The following is a 24,173-nucleotide window of genomic DNA, read 5'->3' as shown; positions in this document are numbered from 1 at the left end:
GCAGTCCCTGTTAATACTGTATGGAACTCTCTCATACTATAAGGTAAACGAGTCTAAGTCTGAACTGTTAAACATAACGATCCCCCCTGACCAGGCCGCGGAAATAAGGAAGACATCCCCCTATATTTGCAAAACTGACTTCATAACATCCTTGTTAATAAGACTACCAAGTAATATAGACTCTGTCTACTAACTAAACTTTTTTTTTTTTTTTTAATGTAGATTGTGAGCTCACAATGTACATTTTCCCCTATCAGTATGTCTTTTTTTGGAATATGGGATGGAAATCCATGCAAACACGGGGAGAACATACAAACTCCTTGCAGATGGTTTTATGCCCTTGGCGGGATTTGAACACCAGGACTCCAGCGCTGCAAGGCTGCAGTGCTAACCCCTGAGCCACTGTGTGGTCCCTTTCACTAAACTTTTATCCCCCTCCCATAGGAGTTGAAAGAGCTCCTAAAATCCTACGACTTCCCCTACCTATTATGGTTTAGGAGGAAAAACCTCCTACAAACCTACGTGGTTCCTAAAATCACCTATCTCCTACAAATGTTCCCCATTTATCTCCCCACCCTTCTTTAAGTCTGTCCGCAGAATTCTCTCCTCGTTTACCTGGAAGGCCTAGCCCCCGAGACTAGCACCTAGTCCCCTGATGAGAGCCAGAAATGAAGATGGTATTGCCCTGCCTGACATCTCAGCCTATTATAAAGCTATCCAGCTATGTCGATGGCTCTCCCTGACAGCTCCTTGTGGCTTCCCTCTAAGTGCCTGTTGTCCAAACGAAGCTTCGACCCCCTACTCGGAGGGGTTTGCGAGATATGGCTTGATTATGGTCAGACCCTCTCTCCCTCCCCATCACTGATCTTGCCTTTGAGATTTTCTACCCATGGCCAAAGTCCCGAATCGAGACTTATAGTCCAAATTAAAGACGCTTAGGCTACGAGACCTAATACACGAGGGCACTCCACTCTCCCAAGCTCAGCTCAACTCTAAACTACCTGAAGCCAACCTCACCATGAACACTTCAGGAAGACTATTGGGGAGATCCAATCCCTAGGTCCAGTAGATAGACCACTCACAGACTTTGAAAAACTTTTCTCCAGCAACCTCCTCTCGCTAAGGAAAATCACAAACTGCATAAGACAACTCACTTCCTCCACAACCGATGGTACTCCACTCTTCATACACTCCTGGGAGAAGTAACTTGACATATCACTGTTCACCGGGGATGTGAAGTGTGTATATCCTCGCACGGCTTCTCCACCTGTGGCAGAATGCAGGAATCCCACTACAAAATTTTGTCTCGCTGGTACAGAAGAGAATGGGGGGGAATGGCTCTACGCTCATGGTCTAGCCCTCACGGGTCTGTGCTGGCGATGTAGAAAAGAGTTGAGGAGCATGTCTGGACTCAACCAAACCATTCTGGACTCAAGTCTAGGCCTATCTGACGCCTTTGTTCAAGGACAGAACTAGAATGGGTTCTCTTTTTGTGCCACTCCAAGTCAAATGTGGTCACTCATGTCATTGAGGTAGCGAAGGCTGTAATCCCCCTGTTCTGGCTGCAAACCACCACACGTCCTATACAAGTCTGGATAGACAAAGTTAACCAGGTCATAAGATTTGAGGAATTAATAAGCTGGTCCAACAGATCTCACGATAGATGACTGAACATATGGTCCCCTTGGAAAGACTTGACAAGATCTTTACTCTCTTCTATCCTTTCTCTTCACCTCCCCCTCTCTGGTTCTGGTCATTGGTTGGGACTTGGACGCTTCAGGTTGACCTTTTCTGCAGAAGACTAAGTCTACTTGCCTTCACCCCCTATTAGAGGCTTATTCTCATGTTTGGTAATAACTCTCCCCCCCCTCCCGTCAGCAGCTTATTAGATTATTCCCTTCCCTTCCCTCCTCCCTGCCCCAGCCGCTCTATAACCTACTGAATTTACATGTACATTGTGTTGTGCTTGACAGACCTTTTTTGTTCGTTCCAGTTTTTTACTTTCATATCTGTGAACTTCATTTGCACAGAACCACTTCCAAGTGCCATGATGTCGTGCAAGTTGTTAGCTCAGTCTCTGGAAGTCCTCCGGAGCTGAGTTTATCTCTTAACCGTCTTTGCACACACTGTTTGTTATGTCCACCTGAATGCCGGGTTGTTTTTTTTTGCAAATGTTGTAAAAATGTTAAAAATGTAATAAAAATGATAATTAAAAAAAAAAAAAAAAGATAATACTAGTAAAAATCATCATCATAATAAATAATAATAATAATAATAATAATAATAATAATAATAATCTGACTACTACTAATAATGGACACCACTCTCTACAGAATCATAATGGATCCTCTTCATTCATTTCAATACAAGGGACACTGGACACATTACAAAGTGCTAATATCAGCACATATCGGGAATACCGATCTATAAGTCACACCTACACAACTGAAAAATTATCTAAATATTAATATTTTGTATCATAGAATAAATAAGGGATTCTAACCGGAGTGTCCGTTGTTCCATAATTTTGTTTTGTGCCTAAAAGAAATAAAGCAAAGTATTAGTGTACTCTAAGTCACTCCTGACAATAACATCGGGGTACAAGACAAAGACCGGCCCATGGGTGATGCGTTATTATTGGGGTCCTACTCAAGGATGGCTCAGTGACTCAGACATAGGATTAGTCAGGGCAGAACTTTGCTCACTATAAAATGACTAGGGTTGAGTGATCGGGATTGGAAAAGATCGGATCCCAATCAGCGATCGAGCAAATTTCATGATCGGGATCAGTTGGAAAATGATCGGAAATCGGATTTTCAAATCTCAAGATCGGCTCAACCCTAAAAGTGACTTTTACCATAGAGAAGCATTGACTAGGGTTGAGCGAAAGTGTAAGACCTCCTCCTTTGGCGATCAGAGGGGTGTTTTTAGCTCTGAATCACGGCTGCCTTTAGGGTGGAGGTGTTGTGATCTAATCACAACTCCCTAAAGTGAGCTTACACCGATACGTTTTTTATTATTTATTTCCTGCTGTGCTTACTACACTAGATTTCGTGCGGTTTTGTGTTTATTGTATTTTGCCAGTTCATTCTAACCACTGTCATGTTGTCTACCTAAGCACCTTGACATACTAATGCATAGTCTATGCGGTTTACATTGGGACACTTAGAGGGTGCACTCACTGACCTGACTCATCCTTGATCACCACCTTAAAGTGGCAAAATCCGAATTATACCACAATATATCATATATCATAAATACTGTCACAAACAGCACACAAATACATGGCAGAAATACATCTTCCAGCAGGTGTAATAAACAGTATACAGGATAATGACATTATTATTATTTCCAGGGCACTATACATACTGTAGGTATTCTTGTATAACTTACCATATTCCATGATGTAATGTACACCGACACCAATCACTATGATCACTATGATAATTCCCAGTGTGATAAATAGTATATACAGCTTCTCATCTTGCCGGTCGCTGTTCTCTGGTCCTGCAGGAGGAATATAGAAGACATTACTGTATAATCACTATCAGGATATCTCACAATCTTGTTACTTCTTGGTATATATTATATTAGTCATGACTTTCCTCTGCCCAGTCACTATATACAGTAATACTCTGATGTCATGCTGTTACCAATACACTTACATTCATACACACGACCGAAGGTCAAAAACTGCTCTGAAAAATGTAAGTTTATTCAAGGCCATTTTGCACCCGAGTGCTAGGTCTTTTTTCTTTTATTACTGATCCCTTAACTGCCTTCTCCAAACTGCCATCAAGAGATCTCTCCCCCTCCCCCACAGGTGTTCTATGGGATTCAGGGCTGGACTCATTGCTGCCACTTTACAAGTCTCCAGGGCTTTCTCTCACCACCATTTTCTAGTGCTGACCTGAAGTGTGTTTTGGGTCCTTGTCCTGCTGGAAGACCCCTGACCTCTGAGGGAGACCCCGCTTTCTCACACTGGACCCTACATGATGCTGCACAATGTGTTGGTCGTCTTCAGACTTCATAATGCCATGCACACGGTCAAGCAGTCCAGTGCCAGAGGCAGCAAAGCAACCCCAAAACATCAGGGACCCTCTACGTTTTTGGCTTTCTCAGGTAAGTTTTGGCAAACTCCAGCCTGGCTTATGTCTCTGGGTAAGAAGTGGGGTCTTCCTGGGTCTCCTACCATACAGTCCCTTCTCATTCAGACGCTGACGCTGGATAGTACGGGGTGACACTGTTGTACCCTCGGACTGCAGGGCAGCTTGGACTTGTTTGGATGTTGGTCGAGGTTCTTTATCCGCCATCCGCACAATCTTGCATTGAAATCTCTCGTCAATTTTTCTTTTGCGTCCACATCTAGGGAGGTTAGCCACAGTGCCATGGGCTTTACACTTCTTGATGACACTGAGCACGGTAGACACAGGAACATTCAGGTCTTTGGTGTCATGTTCGTGTCTATGCCCAGACCCAGAATCTGGACTGCAGACTACACCACTAAGGGAACAGGGGAGGGAGACTTTCCCTGACACTACGGCGGCTGGCTAGGCCCTGCCTGCGGGTGGTGGTCAGCTGTTCCCAAGCTAGCCTTGGCCCCGACAACTCCTGGCTCTCTAACACGAAGGCCTAGCTGACAGATAGGGCGAGAGCTACAAGAGAGTTAGGGACTGGGGATACTAAGGTGGTCACCCCTACAGAAACCAAGGTGCAGCTGCAGACAAAAAAAACAGGATAGGATGTGCTGGACAACAGATGCTGCATAACACAATACGCAACAGGAGAATGAGGAGAGGGACAGTGGAGAGGTGAGGAAAGGGTTAACACAGGACTGGGGCAAAACAAACTGGAACCCAAACAACAAGATAGTGCCAGGCAACCAGAGCTGAAGGACAGGGCAGAGTAGAAGTGTGGAGGGACCAACCAGACTCACACATAAGGCAACACTCACACCACTTCCTAGTCAGTTGTAATACAACCAAAGCAATACTCCTCCCTGAGCCAAGAATTCTAGGTGGTAACCACGAAAACCGGCAACTAGTGAAGCCAGCCCTCCTCCTAATAAAGGCCTCAGAATCGTCCCATAGGATAATGACAACGACCAACACCCGAGGTTCGCTCCAGAGAACTTCAAGCATACTCTGAAGGCTGATACCAAATGTACAAACAGAATGGACTAATGGCAAGGAAACCACCCAAAGACCACAGAACCCCGGATCAAATACCCACCAGAAAAACACACAACCCCATCACCAGAATTCAGGTCGTGACATTTGGAGATGGACTTGTAGCCTTGAGATTGCTCATGCTTCCTCACAATTTTGCCTCTGAAGTCCTCAGACAGTTCTTTGGTCGTCTTTCTTTTCTCCATGCTCAATGTGGTCACACAAGGACACAGGACAGAGGTTGAGCCAACTTGAATCCATTTCAACTGGCTGCAAGTGTGATTTAGTTATTGCCACCACCTGTTAGGTGCCTCAGGTAAGTAACAGGTGCTGTTAATTACACAAATTAGAGAAGCATCACATGCTTTTTCAAACAGTGCCAATACTTTTGTCCACCCCCTTTTTTATGTTTGGTGTGGGATTATATCCAATTTGGCTTTTTGACAATTCTTTTTGTGGTTTTCCATTGCAGACAAATTAAATGAAGAAATTAATACCAAAGAGTTTGTGGTTGCAATCATTTTCTGCAAGAAAATGAGTATTATCTGACAGAATTGCATGGGTGCCAATACTTTTGGCCAACACTGTATATTTTAGTTACCTGTATTGCAGTATTCCTTGGGGATCACAGTCTTGAAGACATTACTGACAGGGTTACTTGCGGTGCAGATATAGGTGAAGGTCACATCACTGGGTGGTACATACAGGACACCTCCGGTCACATTGACATCACTGCTGTTAATATTCCTCCATGTTATAGTCACATCTGGTTTGTCCACAGTGCACAACAATGCCGGGGAGCAAGTGTCATTCCTGGTGATGGTGCCGGTGATCCTCAGGTCTCCAGAGGATAATCTCTCTGTGTAAGAAACATTAAGAAGAACATTGTGAAGAAGGTTTAAAACTACAACCAGTCGGTCATGGTCAGACGGGGGTGTCTGTGGCCCAACAGCATTAAGAGGATTGGTTATGGTGGCTTGGAGAAGGCTGGAGAAAGTGCAAGGAAACTGGTCGGCCCATCTGTGACTGGACATCATCAAACTGGGTAGATTATTATATGGATGCCCTGGCAAGTAGAGATACTGTAAGTAGCCTACCTGTATGTAGTGCGGTGAATGTACAGTGCCATATACTGTAACAATTAAAAATGACAATTACTAAAGTGTTTGGGGACCTGCGTTTCTTACGGGTCTTGAACCCAATCATAGAGTGGCCAGTAATAGAAGTTAACGCCAAACAAGCCTGAAAGCCTTTAATAATCTCCCAGCTTCATAGAAACTAGTCGCAGCTCCAGATCTTGTTCCGAGGACCAGTGACCCTCCCTAAAATGGTACTTCAGTCACCGTGGTCCTTAGTGCTCATGATCATTACCAGTGTGGGCATTAAGGCTTGGTATAATACAGCAGAGACCTGGTGTCTATGGTGGCCGCTTATTCTCCCCACGTACATCCTCTATACTCTTACTATAATCTGTAATAGTGTGGGTCCAAAAACTCAACTTTATTCAGTTCCTACAGCAAACCTTTTTACCAAAGCAGATATTTTTGCCAAATTTATCATTATGTGTCCCCACACAAATTATGGATGTTCACGTTGCAAATATTGAAACAAATCGATGACCTAGAATTATAGATTAATAAATCCTTGTGTAATTAATAATATTTGTCCTAAAAAAAATTATAAAAAACAAAAAACTTGCAAGTCTTCAGTAGGTGATACCTTTTTTAATGGTCTGAACATATGCGATGATATCTAATGGCCTGGCTGTATACAATAGAGTTCTTTATGTGTTTCGGATGAAAGCTATCCCATCTTAGGTAGGTAGAGTGGTCAATTGGTTTCCGATACAGTGATGTCTTAATTTTGTTGTCCTGTATCTTGATGACTGCGTCCAGGAAGTTTATTTCAGAGAAGGAGTGATTGAGCGTCAGGTTGATGGTGATATCCTAATCATTTGGACTGGGTCTGAGCAACAGCTGAAAACCTTCCATGAACAATTCAACCAGTTCCATCCCACCATCAACCTGACGCTCAATCACTCCTTCCCTGAAATTAACTTCCTGAACGCAGTCATCAAGATACAGGACAACAAAATTGAGACATCACTGTATCGGAAGCCAATTGACCGACCAACCTACCTAAGATGGGATAGCTTTCATCCGAAACACATAAAGAACACTATTGCATACAGCCAGGCCATCAGATACCATCGCATATGTTCAGACCCTGCGGATAGAGACGAACACCTTGGAGGCCTCAAAAACACATTCTTGAGGCAGGGTTACCATCCAAGAACAATTGATAACCAAATCACCAGGGCCACAAGAATACCAGAATCAGTGTTATTAAGATACAATACCAAACAGGAGAACACTCGGGTACCCCTGGTTGTCACATATAACCCCCACCTGGAGGCGCTGAGAGGAATCACACGCAAATTACATCCACTACTACAAAAAGACAACCGTCTAAAATCCATATTTCCAGACCCCCCTCTCCTGTGCTATAGACAGCCACCAAACCTCAGGAATATGATTATTAGCAGCTCACTGTCACCTCCAACTAACAAAGGAACATTCCCATGTGGACAGAAGAGGTGCAAAACCTGCCCGCACATACTGACCACTGACAGGATAGAGATCCCAAACTCTAACAGGGAATATCAAATCCCAGGTACGTTCACCTGTAACACACCTAATGTGGTGTATTTGATCATTTGCACCAAATGTCCCACTGATAATCTGTATGTTGGAGAGACCGGTCAGAAACTCAGAATGAGAATCAATTCCCATCGCCATACAATCAAACAACAGAGAACTGATCTTCCCGTGCCAAAACATTTCTGCCAGGAAGATCATAATATCATCAATGACATGAAAATTTTGAATTTAAGAGGGAACTTTAAATCAAGAAAACAGCGACTGATTTATAAGTACAAGGCCATGACCCTATTCAAGACTCTAGATAGTGGTTTGACTACATCACATGGGTTTATGTCTTTTTATACAAATCATTGAACTAAGACAGCCATAAAGATAAAGACTCTAGGAACTGGGGATTGATTATTTGTTTTTATATGTATATAGTAATAAGCCTCTTCCCCCTCCCTCCTGTAATCCTATCTTTGTATCCAGTTTATATATATATATATATATATATATATATATATATATATATATATATATATATGCAGCCTGCAGAAAGTGTTTTTAGATATATCTGAACAAGAAGCTCAGAGGAAGCTTCAAAACGTCATATTCGGTCATCATTATGAGTTAGCCATTAAAAAAGGTATCACCTACTGAAGACTTGCAAGTTGTTTTTTTATATATTTCATAACTAGAGATGAGCGAACATTAAAATGTCCAAGGTTCGAAATCCGATTCGAACAGCCGACTGTTCGAACGGATTTCGAACCCCATTATAGTCTATGGAGGGAAATGCTCGTTTCAGGGGTACGCAAAATTCGATAAAATCATACTTACCAAGTCCACGAGTGACGGTCGGGCTGGATTCTGCTTGAAGTCTTCTCCCGGCGCAGGGTCCCCGCGTCTTCTTCCAGGTCGAATTCACTCTGCCTAGGCATCCGGCCTAGGCAGAGCCGACTGCGCATGCAGGCCAGACGCCTAGGCAGAGTGAATTCCACCCGGAAGAAGACGCAGGGACGCAGCGCGGAGAAGACTTCGGAAAGGTAAGAGAAGAACCAGCGTTGATTGGCAGAATGTATAGCATTCTGCCATTCAACGCTGGTTCTGCATCGAACCTTAAACTTCAAACAGCTAGTAGTGTTCGATCGAGTGCGAGTATTTCGAATACCGTAGTATTCGATCGAACACCTACTCGATTGAACACTACTCGCTCATCTCTATTCATAACCACTGGCTAACACAGTACAAAAACAAACATTTTCCTTATACCTGAAAAAATTGGGATTCCAGTGAATCCAAAACTTTTGGAATTTGTTCAAATCAACTAACTCTTGGTCAGTAGTAACCAATCTAAAAAAGCCAATGATGGCAGTAAGTAGCTTACGGATCTCTTTGGCTGGTTTCAATCATGTGCTTGGTCTTACTCTGGGTCATTAAAACTAGGTGAAGCCACAGATGTGGTCCAGGATAGGGACGTTTTTCATTTCATGCTTACAGAGTCCTATGGGCTGTGCACTTCTATGGCCTCTCACCTAGCCAATCAGGACATTGCTTAGCACTGATAACCCCGAAACAGTTGCCTGCAGATGGGTCTCTCTGCCTTTTGTCAGATTTATTCTTTTAGACTCCCTTTACTCCTTGCTCATCAAGGAACATAGCATTGTGGTGGCTTTGTGCAACTTTCTGTCCCAAAAAATGTACCAAAATTTGGGTGAATTTTCTATCAAGAAGTAAGCCAACTAAAAGGTAGAATAAAGTTAGATTCTTAGTCTAAACCTACACCAGATTTATTATCCATCATCTGCCACTGTGTTTTTTTTTTTTATCTCTGCATCAAGTTTCAGACCTGTCTGTTTAAGACCTCTCCGTGGCTTCCATAGAGCTTGCATTAGAGTCCAGTTGTCATAGTAGGCAGAGACAATAATTAGTCATACCTGTGTGTTCAAGGTTGAACACAACAAGCCTTTTACAGCAAAAACAGAGAATTATCATCCACTAATACCTGCACTCAGCTCATCATGTCTTTTTAAAGGTGGTTATTAGTTGGGAAACAAATAAGGAGCCTTGGCAGCAGGGGTCACTTACAGAGGCCTGAGCTCCCAGGGTCAGTTAGTGGTCGTGTCTTGACCAGTAAACCAATGGTTGTATACTGGTTGACTCAGTCATTCACTTCATCCCAAGTCACATCAGACACCTCCAGCCAAGAGTCAACGGATTCGTCAGACAAAACCCTTAGTCGGCATGGCCCAAGAGCAGACCCTGTATCCTCACGTGTCCTCAACCTGCCTTTGTCCTTTTCTGTTCCCTATACTCTATGCTGTGGGCTCAGATCCACTATATAGTGAGGAAGACCTACTACAGAACAGTCAGCAGCTAATGCCCAGCCAAGATCTGGAGGAGACATCCGCCCGGTAGGCGGGCAAGTAGCGATGAGGAGAGTGGGGTGGGAGCTGGTCTTGGGAGCGGTCAGGCTCCTGCCTCAGAGACCATTGAGGAGGACATCAGTAATTTGCAGACATGGATGACAATTTAGCAAATCGCAATTGGGAGCCGGGTGACACTAGGTCTTCATCGTCTTTGGGAGAAGAAGATGTCAGCTTAAACATGAGGCAGTATTGGAGTCAGCAGGGTGGTAGTAGTGGGAGGTCGGGAGCCAAATGGGCCCTGGGTAGGCAACTCGCTTCGCAGCAGCCTACCTGCCTGGAAAGCAGTGGTGCAGGGGGTTTACGGAGGCAGTGGCAGTAGCAGTCAGTTAGTGCGATCTATTGGGGGTAAAATCACCTACTTGGCAGTGTGGCAGTTTTTTGTTAAGCCGCCGGGGAAGGTGAACATATGTTCAATCTATGGGCAGGAGGTGAAGCGTGGTGAGGGTGCCTCCCACAACATAGGCTGATATGTGATGTTTCCACTGGATGGAATTCAACCCTCCATATGTTGGAACGACTATATGAACAGAGAAAAGCCATAAACCATTTCTTGATAATACAAACATTAGCCAGTGGCAGCTCATATGTGACACCTGCCATTTATTCGTTCCCTTTGAGGAGGCCACTTTGTCAGTCGCCAGGACTTCAGGATGAACAATGTCACTCCACTGATTTACATCCTGGAAAAGATGCTTTTCAGTCTGGCTGATCAGGGGACTGGAGATGTGCAGTCAACATTTTGTGGCCACATGAGCCCTGTGGGGGCTGAACTGGAGGAGGATGAGGATGAGGAGGACATTGGAGCACAAGCAAGGTCTAAAAGTGCACGCTTCAATACAAAAAAAAAATCTAATCTTTCATTTACATCAAATCCTCCTAACAGCACAATTTCAGCTACAGAATATTAACGTGGGTGCAAATGTTTCCACCATTATCTGTAACACACAGAGCGCTTCTGCTTCTCTTTTCATTAGAGTTGAGTGATCGGGATCGGAAAAGATCGGATTCCGATCGGTGATCGAGCATATTTCACGATTGCGATCGGCTAGAAAATGATCGAAAATTGGATTTTAAAATCGATCCTGAAATCTCAAGATTGGCTCAACCCCAGTGGTGAAAGGTCTCTTCTCCATTAAATCATTTTGGACTCATCTCTATCTGTATCTGACTGATATTATAGTCTGACATAGTGCGAAATGTAAAGCATGGGGGCAAACAGTCAACATTAGAGGAAACAAATAGAAGGTGCATAGAATAGTCTAGATATATGTGGGACTTACCTGCTACTGTCAGATTGAACTGTTCACATTTTTCATCTTGAGTTCTTCGTATATCTGCTTTATAGATCTTCTGATCTTGTAGTGATAAGTTGTAGATGTGTAAGGATCCATCAGCCTCACTTCTCACTCTTCCCCTGTACTCTGTCCTCACATCTTCATCATCAATAGATCTTCCAGGTATAGTGGTGACAATAACTTGTCCCTCTGTCAGCAAAACCCAGTGGATACGTCTGATCCCCTCCTGATGGACACGTAGAATGACTTCTTCTCCCGCAGCTCCAGATACATTTTCCCATCGACAGGAATCACCAGCGACGGCGCCTGATACAAAGTAATTGTACTGGATTAATAGGGTGGAGGGAAGTTCACACAGAGTTTTTTGGTCAGGATTTTGAGGCCGTATCCTGACCAAAAACATGGCTCCCATTGAAATCAAAGGAAGTCGCTCAGGTCTTTTTTCCGGGAGACGGTTTGTTCCGGCTCCTACAATCGACATGCTCATTCTTCAGGCTGTTTCACCTGAAGACACTCCCTCCTCCCGACTAGATCCATTCATTGGGCCTAATCTGGAGTGGAGTGCGCGACTGGATGCCGATGCAGTGCACCGCCTTTCAGATGCGGCTACCCGTATTTTGGTCCGGAACCTGAGGCGGCCTCCAACTCAGGTTCCGGACCAAAATACAGGTAGCTGCGAGTGGATGCCGGCACAGTGCATTTACACTGGGCTAAGCGCAAGGGACCTTCAGCAGAGAACACGTCTTGGGAATCATGAAGAAATTGAAGATCTTTCATCTTTAAAAACCATACCGAAACACTTTGTAAGACAACAGTGACCCCACAGCCTTTCGGGTCTGAGCAATTGATCAGGGAACTGGAAGAAAACTCTGGCTCAGTCCGAGAGCCGTGTGATCTATACCCAGGGGTGAACCTACCTTATTTACCGCCTGAGGCGGACGACAGAAAGCCGGCGGGGCGGAGCGAATGGGGTCGTGGCGGAGCGGCGTTAGCAGGCAGGGAGAGGACCTGCTCTCTGCCTGAGTGTGAGGGGCGGCCGCTGGAGCAGCGCTGCGTCCACAGGGCCTCCCCAATCCACCGCTCGCTTCCCGTGCCGGGCTGCCGAGACAGTGACGCTATGCCAGTCCAAGACAGCTTGTCCTGGACTGGCTTAGGTAAGCAAAAATGCCGCCCTCCCTGGGGCCCTGGCATAGCGGTCGCTTCAGGTTGCCTCATGGGGGCGCTGTCTATACCCTGGACACAGCACAACCTCACGGTGTGAATGGCAGTGTAAGTGTCGCACCTTTCTTCTAGATAGAATGGCCTTATAGTGTGATTGGTAGCTTAGGCCTCCCCTCTCCCTATTGATATCAGGTATTATATCCTTATTTGTTGTCTCATTTGTGTTCTTCATGTTTTTTGTCGTGACTGGTCTGACTATCGTACACGATGCTGTACATTTGAGGTCACGCTTTGTCCTCTCTGTATTTAGGGTCACGCTTTGTCCTCTCTGTATTTAGGGTCACGCTTTGTCCTCCCTGTATTTAGGGTCACGCTTTGTCCTCTCTGTATTTAGGGTCACGCTTTGTCCTCTCTGTATTTAGGGTCACGCTTTGTCCTCTCTGTATTTAGGGTCACGCTTTGTCCTCCCTGTATTTAGGGTCACGCTTTGTCCTCCCTGTATTTAGGGTCACGCTTTGTCCTCCCTGTATTTAGGGTCACGCTTTGTCCTCCCTGTATTTAGGGTCACGCTTTGTCCTCTCTGTATTTAGGGTCACGCTTTGTCCTCTCTGTATTTAGGGTCACGCTTTGTCCTCTCTGTATTTAGGGTCACGCTTTGTCCTCCCTGTATTTAGGGTCACGCTTTGTCCTCTCTGTATTTAGGGTCACGCTTTGTCCTCTCTGTATTTAGGGTCACGCTTTGTCCTCCCTGTATTTAGGGTCACGCTTTGTCCTCTCTGTATTTAGGGTCACGCTTTGTCCTCTCTATATTTAGGGTCACGCTTTGTCCTCTCTATATTTAGGGTCACGCTTTGTCCTCTCTGTATTTAGGGTCACGCTTTGTCCTCTCTGTATTTAGGGTTACGCTTTGTCCTCCCTGTATTTAGGGTCACGCTTTGTCCTCCCTGTATTTAGGGTCACGCTTTGTCCTCTCTGTATTTAGGGTCACGCTTTGTCCTCTCTATATTTAGGGTCACGCTTTGTCCTCTCTATATTTAGGGTCACGCTTTGTCCTCTCTGTATTTAGGGTCACGCTTTGTCCTCCCTGTATTTAGGGTCACGCTTTGTCCTCTCTGTATTTAGGGTCACGCTTTGTCCTCCCTGTATTTAGGGTCACGCTTTGTCCTCCCTGTATTTAGGGTCACGCTTTGTCCTCCCTGTATTTAGGGTCACGCTTTGTCCTCCCTGTATTTAGGGTCACGCTTTGTCCTCTCTGTATTTAGGGTCACGCTTTGTCCTCTCTGTATTTAGGGTCACGCTTTGTCCTCTCTGTATTTAGGGTTACGCTTTGTCCTCCCTGTATTTAGGGTCACGCTTTGTCCTCCCTGTATTTAGGGTCACGCTTTGTCCTCTCTGTATTTAGGGTCACGCTTTGTCCTCTCTATATTTAGGGTCACGCTTTGTCCTCTCTATATTTAGGGTCACGCTTTGTCCTCTCTGTATTTAGGGTCACGCTTTGTCCTCTCTGTATTTAGGGTCACGCTTTGTCCTCTCTGTATTTAGGGTCACGCTTTGTCCTCTCTGTATTTAGGGTCACGCTTTGTCCTCCCTGTATTTAGGGTCACGCTTTGTCCTCCCTGTATTTAGGGTCACGCTTTGTCCTCCCTGTATTTAGGGTCACGCTTTGTCCTCCCTGTATTTAGGGTCACGCTTTGTCCTCTCTGTATTTAGGGTCACGCTTTGTCCTCTCTGTATTTAGGGTCACGCTTTGTCCTCTCTGTATTTAGGGTCACGCTTTGTCCTCTCTATATTTAGGGTCACGCTTTGTCCTCTCTATATTTAGGGTCACGCTTTGTCCTCTCTGTATTTAGGGTCACGCTTTGTCCTCTCTGTATTTAGGGTCACGCTTTGTCCTCTCTGTATTTAGGGTCACGCTTTGTCCTCTCTGTATTTAGGGTCACGCTTTGTCCTCCCTGTATTTAGGGTCACGCTTTGTCCTCCCTGTATTTAGGGTCACGCTTTGTCCTCCCTGTATTTAGGGTCACGCTTTGTCCTCCCTGTATTTAGGGTCACGCTTTGTCCTCTCTGTATTTAGGGTCACGCTTTGTCCTCTCTGTATTTAGGGTCACGCTTTGTCCTCTCTGTATTTAGGGTCACGCTTTGTCCTCCCTGTATTTAGGGTCACGCTTTGTCCTCTCTGTATTTAGGGTCACGCTTTGTCCTCTCTGTATTTAGGGTCACGCTTTGTCCTCCCTGTATTTAGGGTCACGCTTTGTCCTCTCTGTATTTAGGGTCACGCTTTGTCCTCTCTATATTTAGGGTCACGCTTTGTCCTCTCTATATTTAGGGTCACGCTTTGTCCTCTCTGTATTTAGGGTCACGCTTTGTCCTCTCTGTATTTAGGGTTACGCTTTGTCCTCCCTGTATTTAGGGTCACGCTTTGTCCTCCCTGTATTTAGGGTCACGCTTTGTCCTCTCTGTATTTAGGGTCACGCTTTGTCCTCTCTATATTTAGGGTCACGCTTTGTCCTCTCTGTATTTAGGGTCACGCTTTGTCCTCCCTGTATTTAGGGTCACGCTTTGTCCTCTCTGTATTTAGGGTCACGCTTTGTCCTCTCTGTATTTAGGGTCACGCTTTGTCCTCTCTATATTTAGGGTCACGCTTTGTCCTCTCTATATTTAGGGTCACGCTTTGTCCTCTCTGTATTTAGGGTCACGCTTTGTCCTCTCTGTATTTAGGGTCACGCTTTGTCCTCCCTGTATTTAGGGTCACGCTTTGTCCTCCCTGTATTTAGGGTCACGCTTTGTCCTCTCTGTATTTAGGGTCACGCTTTGTCCTCTCTATATTTAGGGTCACGCTTTGTCCTCTCTATATTTAGGGTCACGCTTTGTCCTCTCTGTATTTAGGGTCACGCTTTGTCCTCCCTGTATTTAGGGTCACGCTTTGTCCTCTCTGTATTTAGGGTCACGCTTTGTCCTCCCTGTATTTAGGGTCACGCTTTGTCCTCCCTGTATTTAGGGTCACGCTTTGTCCTCCCTGTATTTAGGGTCACGCTTTGTCCTCCCTGTATTTAGGGTCACGCTTTGTCCTCTCTGTATTTAGGGTCACGCTTTGTCCTCTCTGTATTTAGGGTCACGCTTTGTCCTCCCTGTATTTAGGGTCACGCTTTGTCCTCCCTGTATTTAGGGTCACACTTTGTCCTCCCTGTATTTAGGGTCACGCTTTGTCCTCCCTGTATTTAGGGTCACGCTTTGTCCTCCCTGTATTTAGGGTCACGCTTTGTCCTCTCTGTATTTAGGGTCACGCTTTGTCCTCTCTATATTTAGGGTCACGCTTTGTCCTCTCTATATTTAGGGTCACGCTTTGTCCTCTCTGTATTTAGGGTCACGCTTTGTCCTCCCTGTATTTAGGGTCACGCTTTGTCCTCTCTGTATTTAGGGTCACGCTTTGTCCTCTCTGTATTTAGGGTCACGCTTTGTCCTCCCTGTATTTAGGGTCACGCTTTGTCCTCCCTGTATTTAGGGTCACGCTTTGTCCTCCCTGTATTTAGGGTCACGCTTTGTCCTCTCTGTATTTAGGGTCACGCTTTGTCCTCTCTGTATTTAGGGTCACGCTTTGTCCTCCCTGTATTTAGGGTCACGCTTTGTCCTCTCTGTATTTAGGGTCACGCTTTGTCCTCTCTGTATTTAGGGTCACGCTTTGTCCTCTCTATATTTAGGGTCACGCTTTGTCCGCTCTATATTTAGGGTCACGCTTTGTCCTCTCTATATTTAGAGTCACGCTTTGTCCTCTCTATATTTAGGGTCACACTTTGTCCTCTCTGTATTTAGGGTCACACTTTGTCCTCTCTGTATTTAGGGTCACGCTTTGTCCTCTCTGTATTTAGGGTCACACTTTGTCCTCTCTGTATTTAGGGTCACGCTTTGTCCTCTCTATATTTAGGGTCACGCTTTGTCCTCTCTGTATTTAGGGTCACGCTTTGTCCTCTCTATATTTAGGGTCACGCTTTGTCCTCTCTATATTTAGGGTCACGCTTTGTCCTCTCTATATTTAGGGTCACGCTTTGTCCTCTCTATATTTAGGGTCACGCTTTGTCCTCTCTATATTTAGGGTCACGCTTTGTCCTCTCTATATTTAGGGTCACGCTTTGTCCTCTCTGTATTTAGGGTCACGCTTTGTACGCTCTATATTTAGGGTCACACTTTGTCCTCTCTGTATTTAGGTTCACGCTTTGTCCTCTCTGTATTTAGGGTCACGCTTTGTCCTCTCTATATTTAGGGTCACGCTTTGTCCGCTCTATATTTAGGGTCACGCTTTGTCCTCTCTATATTTAGGGTCACGCTTTGTCCTCTCTATATTTAGGGTCACGCTTTGTCCTCTCTATATTTAGGGTCACGCTTTGTCCTCTCTATATTTAGGGTCACGCTTTGTCCTCTCTATATTTAGGGTCACGCTTTGTCCTCTCTGTATTTAGGGTCACGCTTTGTACGCTCTATATTTAGGGTCACACTTTGTCCTCTCTGTATTTAGGTTCACGCTTTGTCCTCTCTGTATTTAGGGTCACGCTTTGTCCTCTCTATATTTAGGGTCACGCTTTGTCCGCTCTATATTTAGGGTCACGCTTTGTCCTCTCTATATTTAGGGTCACGCTTTGTCCTCTCTGTATTTAGGTTTACGCTTTGTCCTCTCTGTATTTAGCTTCGGCCCATGGCACTTTGCTGACCTTGATTCTATAGTTTGGCAATTTCTTCATCTATAAAGTTTTTAGTATTTTTTCACAATTGTTTTGCTTTCACCTCATTGATATTCTCACGTTATGGTTGCCGTACGCTTCTTATACACTTATTATCTACTTTCATGCCCTGTGCTCATTGTCAGCCATGTATTTCCTCTATATACCTTCATTATGTCACTTATTTGACGACAATACCACCGCTTCACCACTAGAGGGTAGTATTGTAGTGTCTGTCAGGCTCCATGGCTATTTCCTCACTAGATGGCGCTATTGTCCCTATACTATATTGCTAGTCTTATGCTTATATCTGACTATATTATAGCGGTGTCTTTATACTGTTTTGTAGACTTTCCTGTGACCCAGTATAATTCTTACGGTCATGTTTGACTTATTGCCAATTTCAAGATGGCGCTGCCCTTATTGCACGTGTGCGGGTGACGTCAGCACTTAGGGACGCGCCTAACAGGATGTCAATTTGATTGATGTTTACATTAGCCAATGGTAACCCTTTCTGTAGGTTGGTGTGGGTCATGTGACTATGACGTCACTACCCATGTGATCCCTCCGTCCATTCTGATCCTATGGACGTGTTTGGCTGCCATGTTTGGAGCTGGAGTCTATCAGGCTCCTCCCCCTAGTGGTATATGAGGTGTGTGTGCGGTCAGTACGTGTTCCCCCGCACCTGGGCACTAGTAATCCTATTGGGCTCCTGTACACTTACACAGGGTGTAATCTCCAGGTTATTTCATGCCTTGACTGAGCCCCATTCTGGGGAGAAACGCGCGGTGTGTCGCCCCTGGTAATGTAATGTCACCTGGTGTTGTGTCCTTGTATACAAGATGGCCACGTCTGACCTGACTGCCTGTACTCTACTGTCACTTCCATTCACCCTCCATCTTACTACTCCTGCGTTGTCCCTATACATTGTACGTTGCGTTGTGTCCCCCCCATTTCGTCTATGTACGTTCATGTTTTATCATATTATGCATTTTTTGCTATTGTATACGTGATTTTTTTTAACCCCTTCCCGACACCCACCGGCGCCTGTATGGCGGCCGCCATAGCTACCAGGTGTCTACTGTTATATACACTAGACACCCTGTGCCAATGCCCCTGATAGGTGCCCACACTGATCGGGGGCATTAACCTCTCGCCAGCACCTGGAGCAAGATCCAGGGCTGACGTCACATTGGCATGACAGCCGGGAGCCTTGTAAAGCCCCCAGGCCTGTCTGCAGTGATTTTATATTGCAGGCTACTCTATGCAATATATTGTAATGCATTAGTGATCAGACCCCCTGGGGTTCAAATATATATATATATATATATATATATATATATATATATATATATATATATATATATATTAGTGCCTCTCTCTCTATAGGTATATAGAAATCCCCCCGTTTATTATGAATAGTTCCTTTTTATACATAGTTCCCCTTATGAAAACGATAGTATCTCTTTATAAACATATATACTGTGTGTGTGTGTGTATATATATATCCTATTAATATTATAAATGTGAAAGTTTGTGTGTTTGGATGTTTGCATGTTCGGATGTTTGTTCCTCAATCACGGAAAACCCGCTCCACCGATTTGGCTGAAAGTTTCCACAAACATAGTCACTACACTGCATTGCGCAATAGGCTACTTTTCGTCACAATAGCGCACATACGTTTGTGCCAGGACCCCCACAAAACCCAAAATCACACCACCATCTCTGCAATCTCACACACTTTGGATCATAGCAAGCCCCAAAATTCCTATTGCCCTCTACAGCCTCGCCCCTAACCCCACACAATCACATATACTTTACCACTTTGCCCCTCCCCTTAACGATACTCCAGGAGGCGCTCTTTAACCCTCCGGAGCAGCCATGTTGCCGACCCCCACCACTCTGACAATCCGCGACACCGCCCACCCATGTCAATACCCCTAGGCGGTCTAATAAATGCAAAAAAAAAGTAAAAAAAATCTAAAAAAATAAATAAAAAGGATTAAAAATTCAAATCACCCCCCATTCCCTAGAACACATATAAAAGTAGTTAAAAACTGTGAAACACATACATGTTAGGTATCCCCACGTCCGAAATCGCCCGCTCTACAAAGATATACAAATATTTTTCCTGTTCGGTAAACGCCGTAGCAGGAAAAATGGTCAAAAGTGCCAAACCGCCATTTTTTCACTGTTTTGATTCTGATAAAAATTTGAATAAAAAGTGATCAAAGCAATAACATTTCCCGAAAATGGTAGAACTACAAAGTACACCCGGTCCCGCAAAAAAAGACGCCCTATACATCCCCGTACACGCACGTATAAAAAAGTTACGGCTGTCGGAATATGACGACTTTTCAAAAAATAATTTTTTAACAGTTTTGGATTTTTTTTAAGGGGTCAAAATGTAAATAAAACCAGATAAATTTTGTATCCCTGGAATCGTAACGAAACACAGAATACAGGGGACGCCGTAAAACCAAAGCCCGTAAGAAAGTTGCAGAACTGGATTTTTTCTTCAAATCCACCCCATTCTGAATTTTTTCCCGGCTTCCCAGTACATTATATAGAATAATTAATGGTGGCATCATGAAGAAAAATTTGTCCCGCAAAAATTAAGACCTCATATGGCTCTGGAAGCGGAGAAATAAAAAAGTTATGGGGTTTAGAAGGAGGGGAGTCAAAAACGAAAATCAAAAAATGCCATCGGCGGGAAAGGGTTAACTTCAAATACTTCTGTCCCAAAGTCACTATGTAAAGTTTCTCACAACACCGTATATATAGCAGCTCTAATACAAAGTAACTGCAACACAAAAGTCTCACGTATTCTCTGAATTACAGCAAAAACAAGATACAAACTTACATTTCATATCCCATACCTTATACACAGTACGAAAACCTTACCCGCGCCTGTATATACCCACTTCTACAATCACCGCAGACGAAGTCGCGGGTAACAGCTAGTGTGTATATATATATATATATATATATATATATATATATATATATATATATATATATATATATATATATACAGGGTGCTGCTATACTTGTTCACCTTGAGAGGTGCTGTCTGATTTTCCTTCTGTATATACTATGCTTGTGTGTATGTACAGTCCTATGAAAAAGTTTGGGCGCCCCTATTAATCTTAATCATTTTTAGTTCTAAATATTTTGGTGTTTGCAGCAGCCATTTCAGTTTGATATATCTAATAACTGATGGACACAGTAATATTTCAGGATTGAAATGAGGTTTATTGTACTAACAGAAAATGTGCAATATACATTAAACCAAAGTTTGACCGGTGCAAAAGTATGGGCACCTCAACAGAAAAGTGACATTAATATTTAGTAGATCCTCCTTTTGCAAAGATAACAGCCTCTAGTCGCTTCCTGTAGCTTTTAATCAGTTCCTGGATCCTGGATAAAGGTATTTTGGACAAACAATTCAAGTTCAGTTAAGTTAGATGGTCGCCGAGCATGGACAGCTCGCTTCCAATCATCCCACAGATGTTCAATGATATTCAGGTCTGGGGACTGGGATGGCCATTCCAGAACATTGTAATTGTTCCTCTGCATGAAGGCCTGAGGATTTGGAGCGGTGTTTTGGATCATTGTCTTGCTGAAATATCCATCCCCGGCGTAACTTCAACTTCGTCACTGATTCTTGAACATTATTCTCAAGAATCTGCTGATACTGAGTGGAATCCATGCGACTCTCAACTTTAACAAGATTCCCGATGCCGGCATTGGCCACACAGCCCCAAAGCATGATGGAACCTCCACCAAATTTTACAGTGGGTAGCAAGTGTTTTTCTTGGAATGCTGTTTCTTTTTGGACGCCATGCATAACGCCTTTTTTTATAACCAAACAACTCAATTTTTGTTTCCAAAATGAAGCTGCCTTGTCCAAATGTGCTTTTTCATACTTCAGGCAACTCTATTTGTGGCGTACGTGCAGAAACGGCTTCTTTCTCATCACTCTCCCATACAGCTTCTATTTGTGCAAAGTGCGCTGTATTGTTGACCGATGCACAGTGACACCATCTGCAGCAAGATGATGCTGCAGCTCTTTGGAGGTGGTCTGTGGATTGTCCTTCACTGTTCTCACCATTCTTCTTCTCTGCCTTTCTGATATTTTTCTTGGCCTGCCACTTCTGGGCTTAACAAGAACTGTCCCTGTGGTCTTCCATTTCCTTACTATGTTCCTCACAGTGGAAACTGACAGGTTAAATCTCTGAGACAACGTTTTGTATCCTTCCCCTGAACAACTATGTTGAACAATCTTTGTTTTCAGATCATTTGAGAGCGGGCTGTCCATGTTCGGCGACCATCAAACTTAACTGAACTTGAATTGTTTTGTAGAAAGAAATGGTCCAAAATACCTTTATCCAGGATCCAGGAACTGATTAAAAGCTACAGGAAGCGACTAGAGGCTGTTATCTTTGCAAAAGGAGGATCTACTAAATATTAATGTCACTTTTCTGTTGAGGTGCCCATACTTTTGCACCGGTCAAATTTTGGTTTAATGCATATTGCGCATTTTCTGTTAGTACAATAAACCTCATTTCAATCCTGAAATATTACTGTGTCCATCAGTTATTAGATATATCAAACTGAAATGGCTGTTGCAAACACCAAAATATTTAGAACTAAAAATGATTAATAGGGGTGCCCAAACTTTTTCATAGGACTGTATGTGTATATATATATATATATATATATATATATATATATATACATACATAGTGTATATAGGAGCTATGTATAATCACTATTAATAATAAGCCTGGGGGGGAGCTATTATACAGGGAGGGTATGTATAAAAGGAACTTCATAATAAATTGGGGGGGGGCGGTTGTAAGCAGGATCTATTGTTAATAAAGCTAGAGGAGCTATTCCCCCTCCCCCATCCTTATATAATACCACCCTTTAGGATTATTAATACTATGTCCTTATACATAAACCCCGCTCCCCTTATAAATTCCCCTAGACGTATTAAATCTAATCCCTGTTAGTAAATATGTTCCTCCCCCCCCTTATTAGTAATAAGGCCCTTACCGCGCTCCCCGTCTGTATCCGGATGTTGAAGCCTCTCCCTGCTTGTGGCCTCCGTAGCAGGACCTGTCACTACATTGCGCCCCCTGCACAGGTCCTAGAGGCTTCTATGTAGGAGCAGGGACGCCAATACATTTGTAACTAAGGATTCCCTGATCTGGATCATCAGACCAATGGTCTGGTGCTTCGGATTCCAGAGCCCTTTTGGAGCCGGGGGCCCTGAGCATTTTCCCAGTTTGCCCTTTCCCCCAACACCGGCCCTGCCGACGGAGATGTGGAGTCAGCTCTTTCGTAAACTACGTCTCTGACAAACACACCTTTGCATTCCTAGTACAGATAATTATACGATAATGACTTACCTGTAAGCAGGATAATAAGGAAGAAGAGACTGGTCAAGGTTTGCAGAGCCATTATATCACTGCCAAGCCAACGCCTTTCGCCGCGAACTTGTGCCCTAGCTTCCGTGTTCGCCTCCGCCAACGGGGTGGCGTCTTATGGGAGGAGTCACCATGCGCACTAAGTTGTTTTTTTTTTTTTTTTCTGAGCATGTACGGAGAAGATAAGTCCGTTCTCAAGGCGTCTTATATGTGTTAGCACTTTTGTTTTTGTCAACAGTTAACCCTTTTCATTCCTGATCTCGGGTTTGGAAGTGATACGTAAACAGGTAAATGCGGCGTACACGTCCAGCGCTCTTCTGTCCGTCAGGAAATACTAGCCAACTTGTCTCCTGTGTTTCCTTCTGTCTCTGATGGCGTATAGAGGTAGCAGGGCTGAATCTGTCCCTCGTATATATAGGATTATAACATAGATTATTGGGTGACAATGGCTGCCGTCTGGGGTGGGCTATATTAGGGGGCTCCATGACTAAGTCAGAATATGTCCAAGACTACAGGTCATGTAGGGGTTCTCAATACACAGTGCTGAGGTAGTATAGTAACTACCAGAGCCATAGCCGTGGGTTCAACATGGGGGGAGCCAACACGTCTAGGTGGGGTCCCCAACTCAGGTATACCGAAATTATCACTACATGGTGACGTCTGACTAATCGCTCACATTTCCCGTCTCTTCCCTTTGGACCGCCATGACCACTTCTAGCTGTGACTTGTCATTGTAAAGTTTGCCGCACAAGCATCTTTTTTTTATTTTTTTTTATATATAGATTGTGAGCCCCACAGTGTTCACAATGTACTTTTTTTTTGCTAACAGTATGTCTTTTTTTTGGAATATGTGATGGAAATCCATGCAAACACGGGGAGAACATACAAACTCCTTGCAGATGTTTTTTTTGCCCTTGGCGGGATTTGAACACCAGGACTGCAGTGCTAACCACTGAGCCACCGTGTGACCCCCCAGCACAGACATCTTTGACTTCTCACTTTTCCAGATATCCTCACCTAGCGTCCCCATCCAGCTGCTACCCCCAATTATAAAATATACACCGTATATACTGGAGTATAAGCCAAATTTTTCAGCACAGTTTTTGTGCTGAAAAAGCCCCCCCTCGGCTTATACTTGAGTCAAATAAAAAAAAAAAATTATATATATATACAGTGCCTACAAGTAGTATTCAACCCCCTGCAGATTTAGCAGGTTTGATAAGATGCAAATAAGTTAGAGCCTTCAAACTTCAAACAAGAGCAGGATTTATTAACAGATGCATAAATCTTACAAACCAAAAAGTTATGTTGCTCAGTTAAATTTTAAT

The 24,173-nt window shown here is 44.0% G+C and overlaps 1 protein-coding gene across 1 annotated transcript; it reads right to left on the bottom strand.

The window, feature by feature from the left end:
- Positions 1–1,505: 1,505 nt before the first annotated feature.
- Positions 1,506–22,879, bottom strand: LOC142214629 (SLAM family member 9-like). The gene is made up of 5 exons (XM_075283567.1): positions 22,828–22,879; positions 11,523–11,843; positions 5,770–6,027; positions 3,394–3,507; positions 1,506–1,591 (listed from the first exon to the last, which is right to left on the bottom strand). Exons 1-5 carry the CDS (start codon positions 22,877–22,879, stop codon positions 1,506–1,508), a joined length of 831 nt encoding a protein of 276 aa, XP_075139668.1.
- Between the last annotated feature and the right edge of the window lie 1,294 nt (positions 22,880–24,173).

Source organism: Leptodactylus fuscus, chromosome 7 (assembly GCF_031893055.1).
Source record: "Leptodactylus fuscus isolate aLepFus1 chromosome 7, aLepFus1.hap2, whole genome shotgun sequence".
In the NCBI taxonomy this organism is placed as follows: domain Eukaryota; kingdom Metazoa; phylum Chordata; class Amphibia; order Anura; family Leptodactylidae; genus Leptodactylus; species Leptodactylus fuscus.
This window is presented reverse-complemented; position numbering and strand designations above follow the sequence as displayed.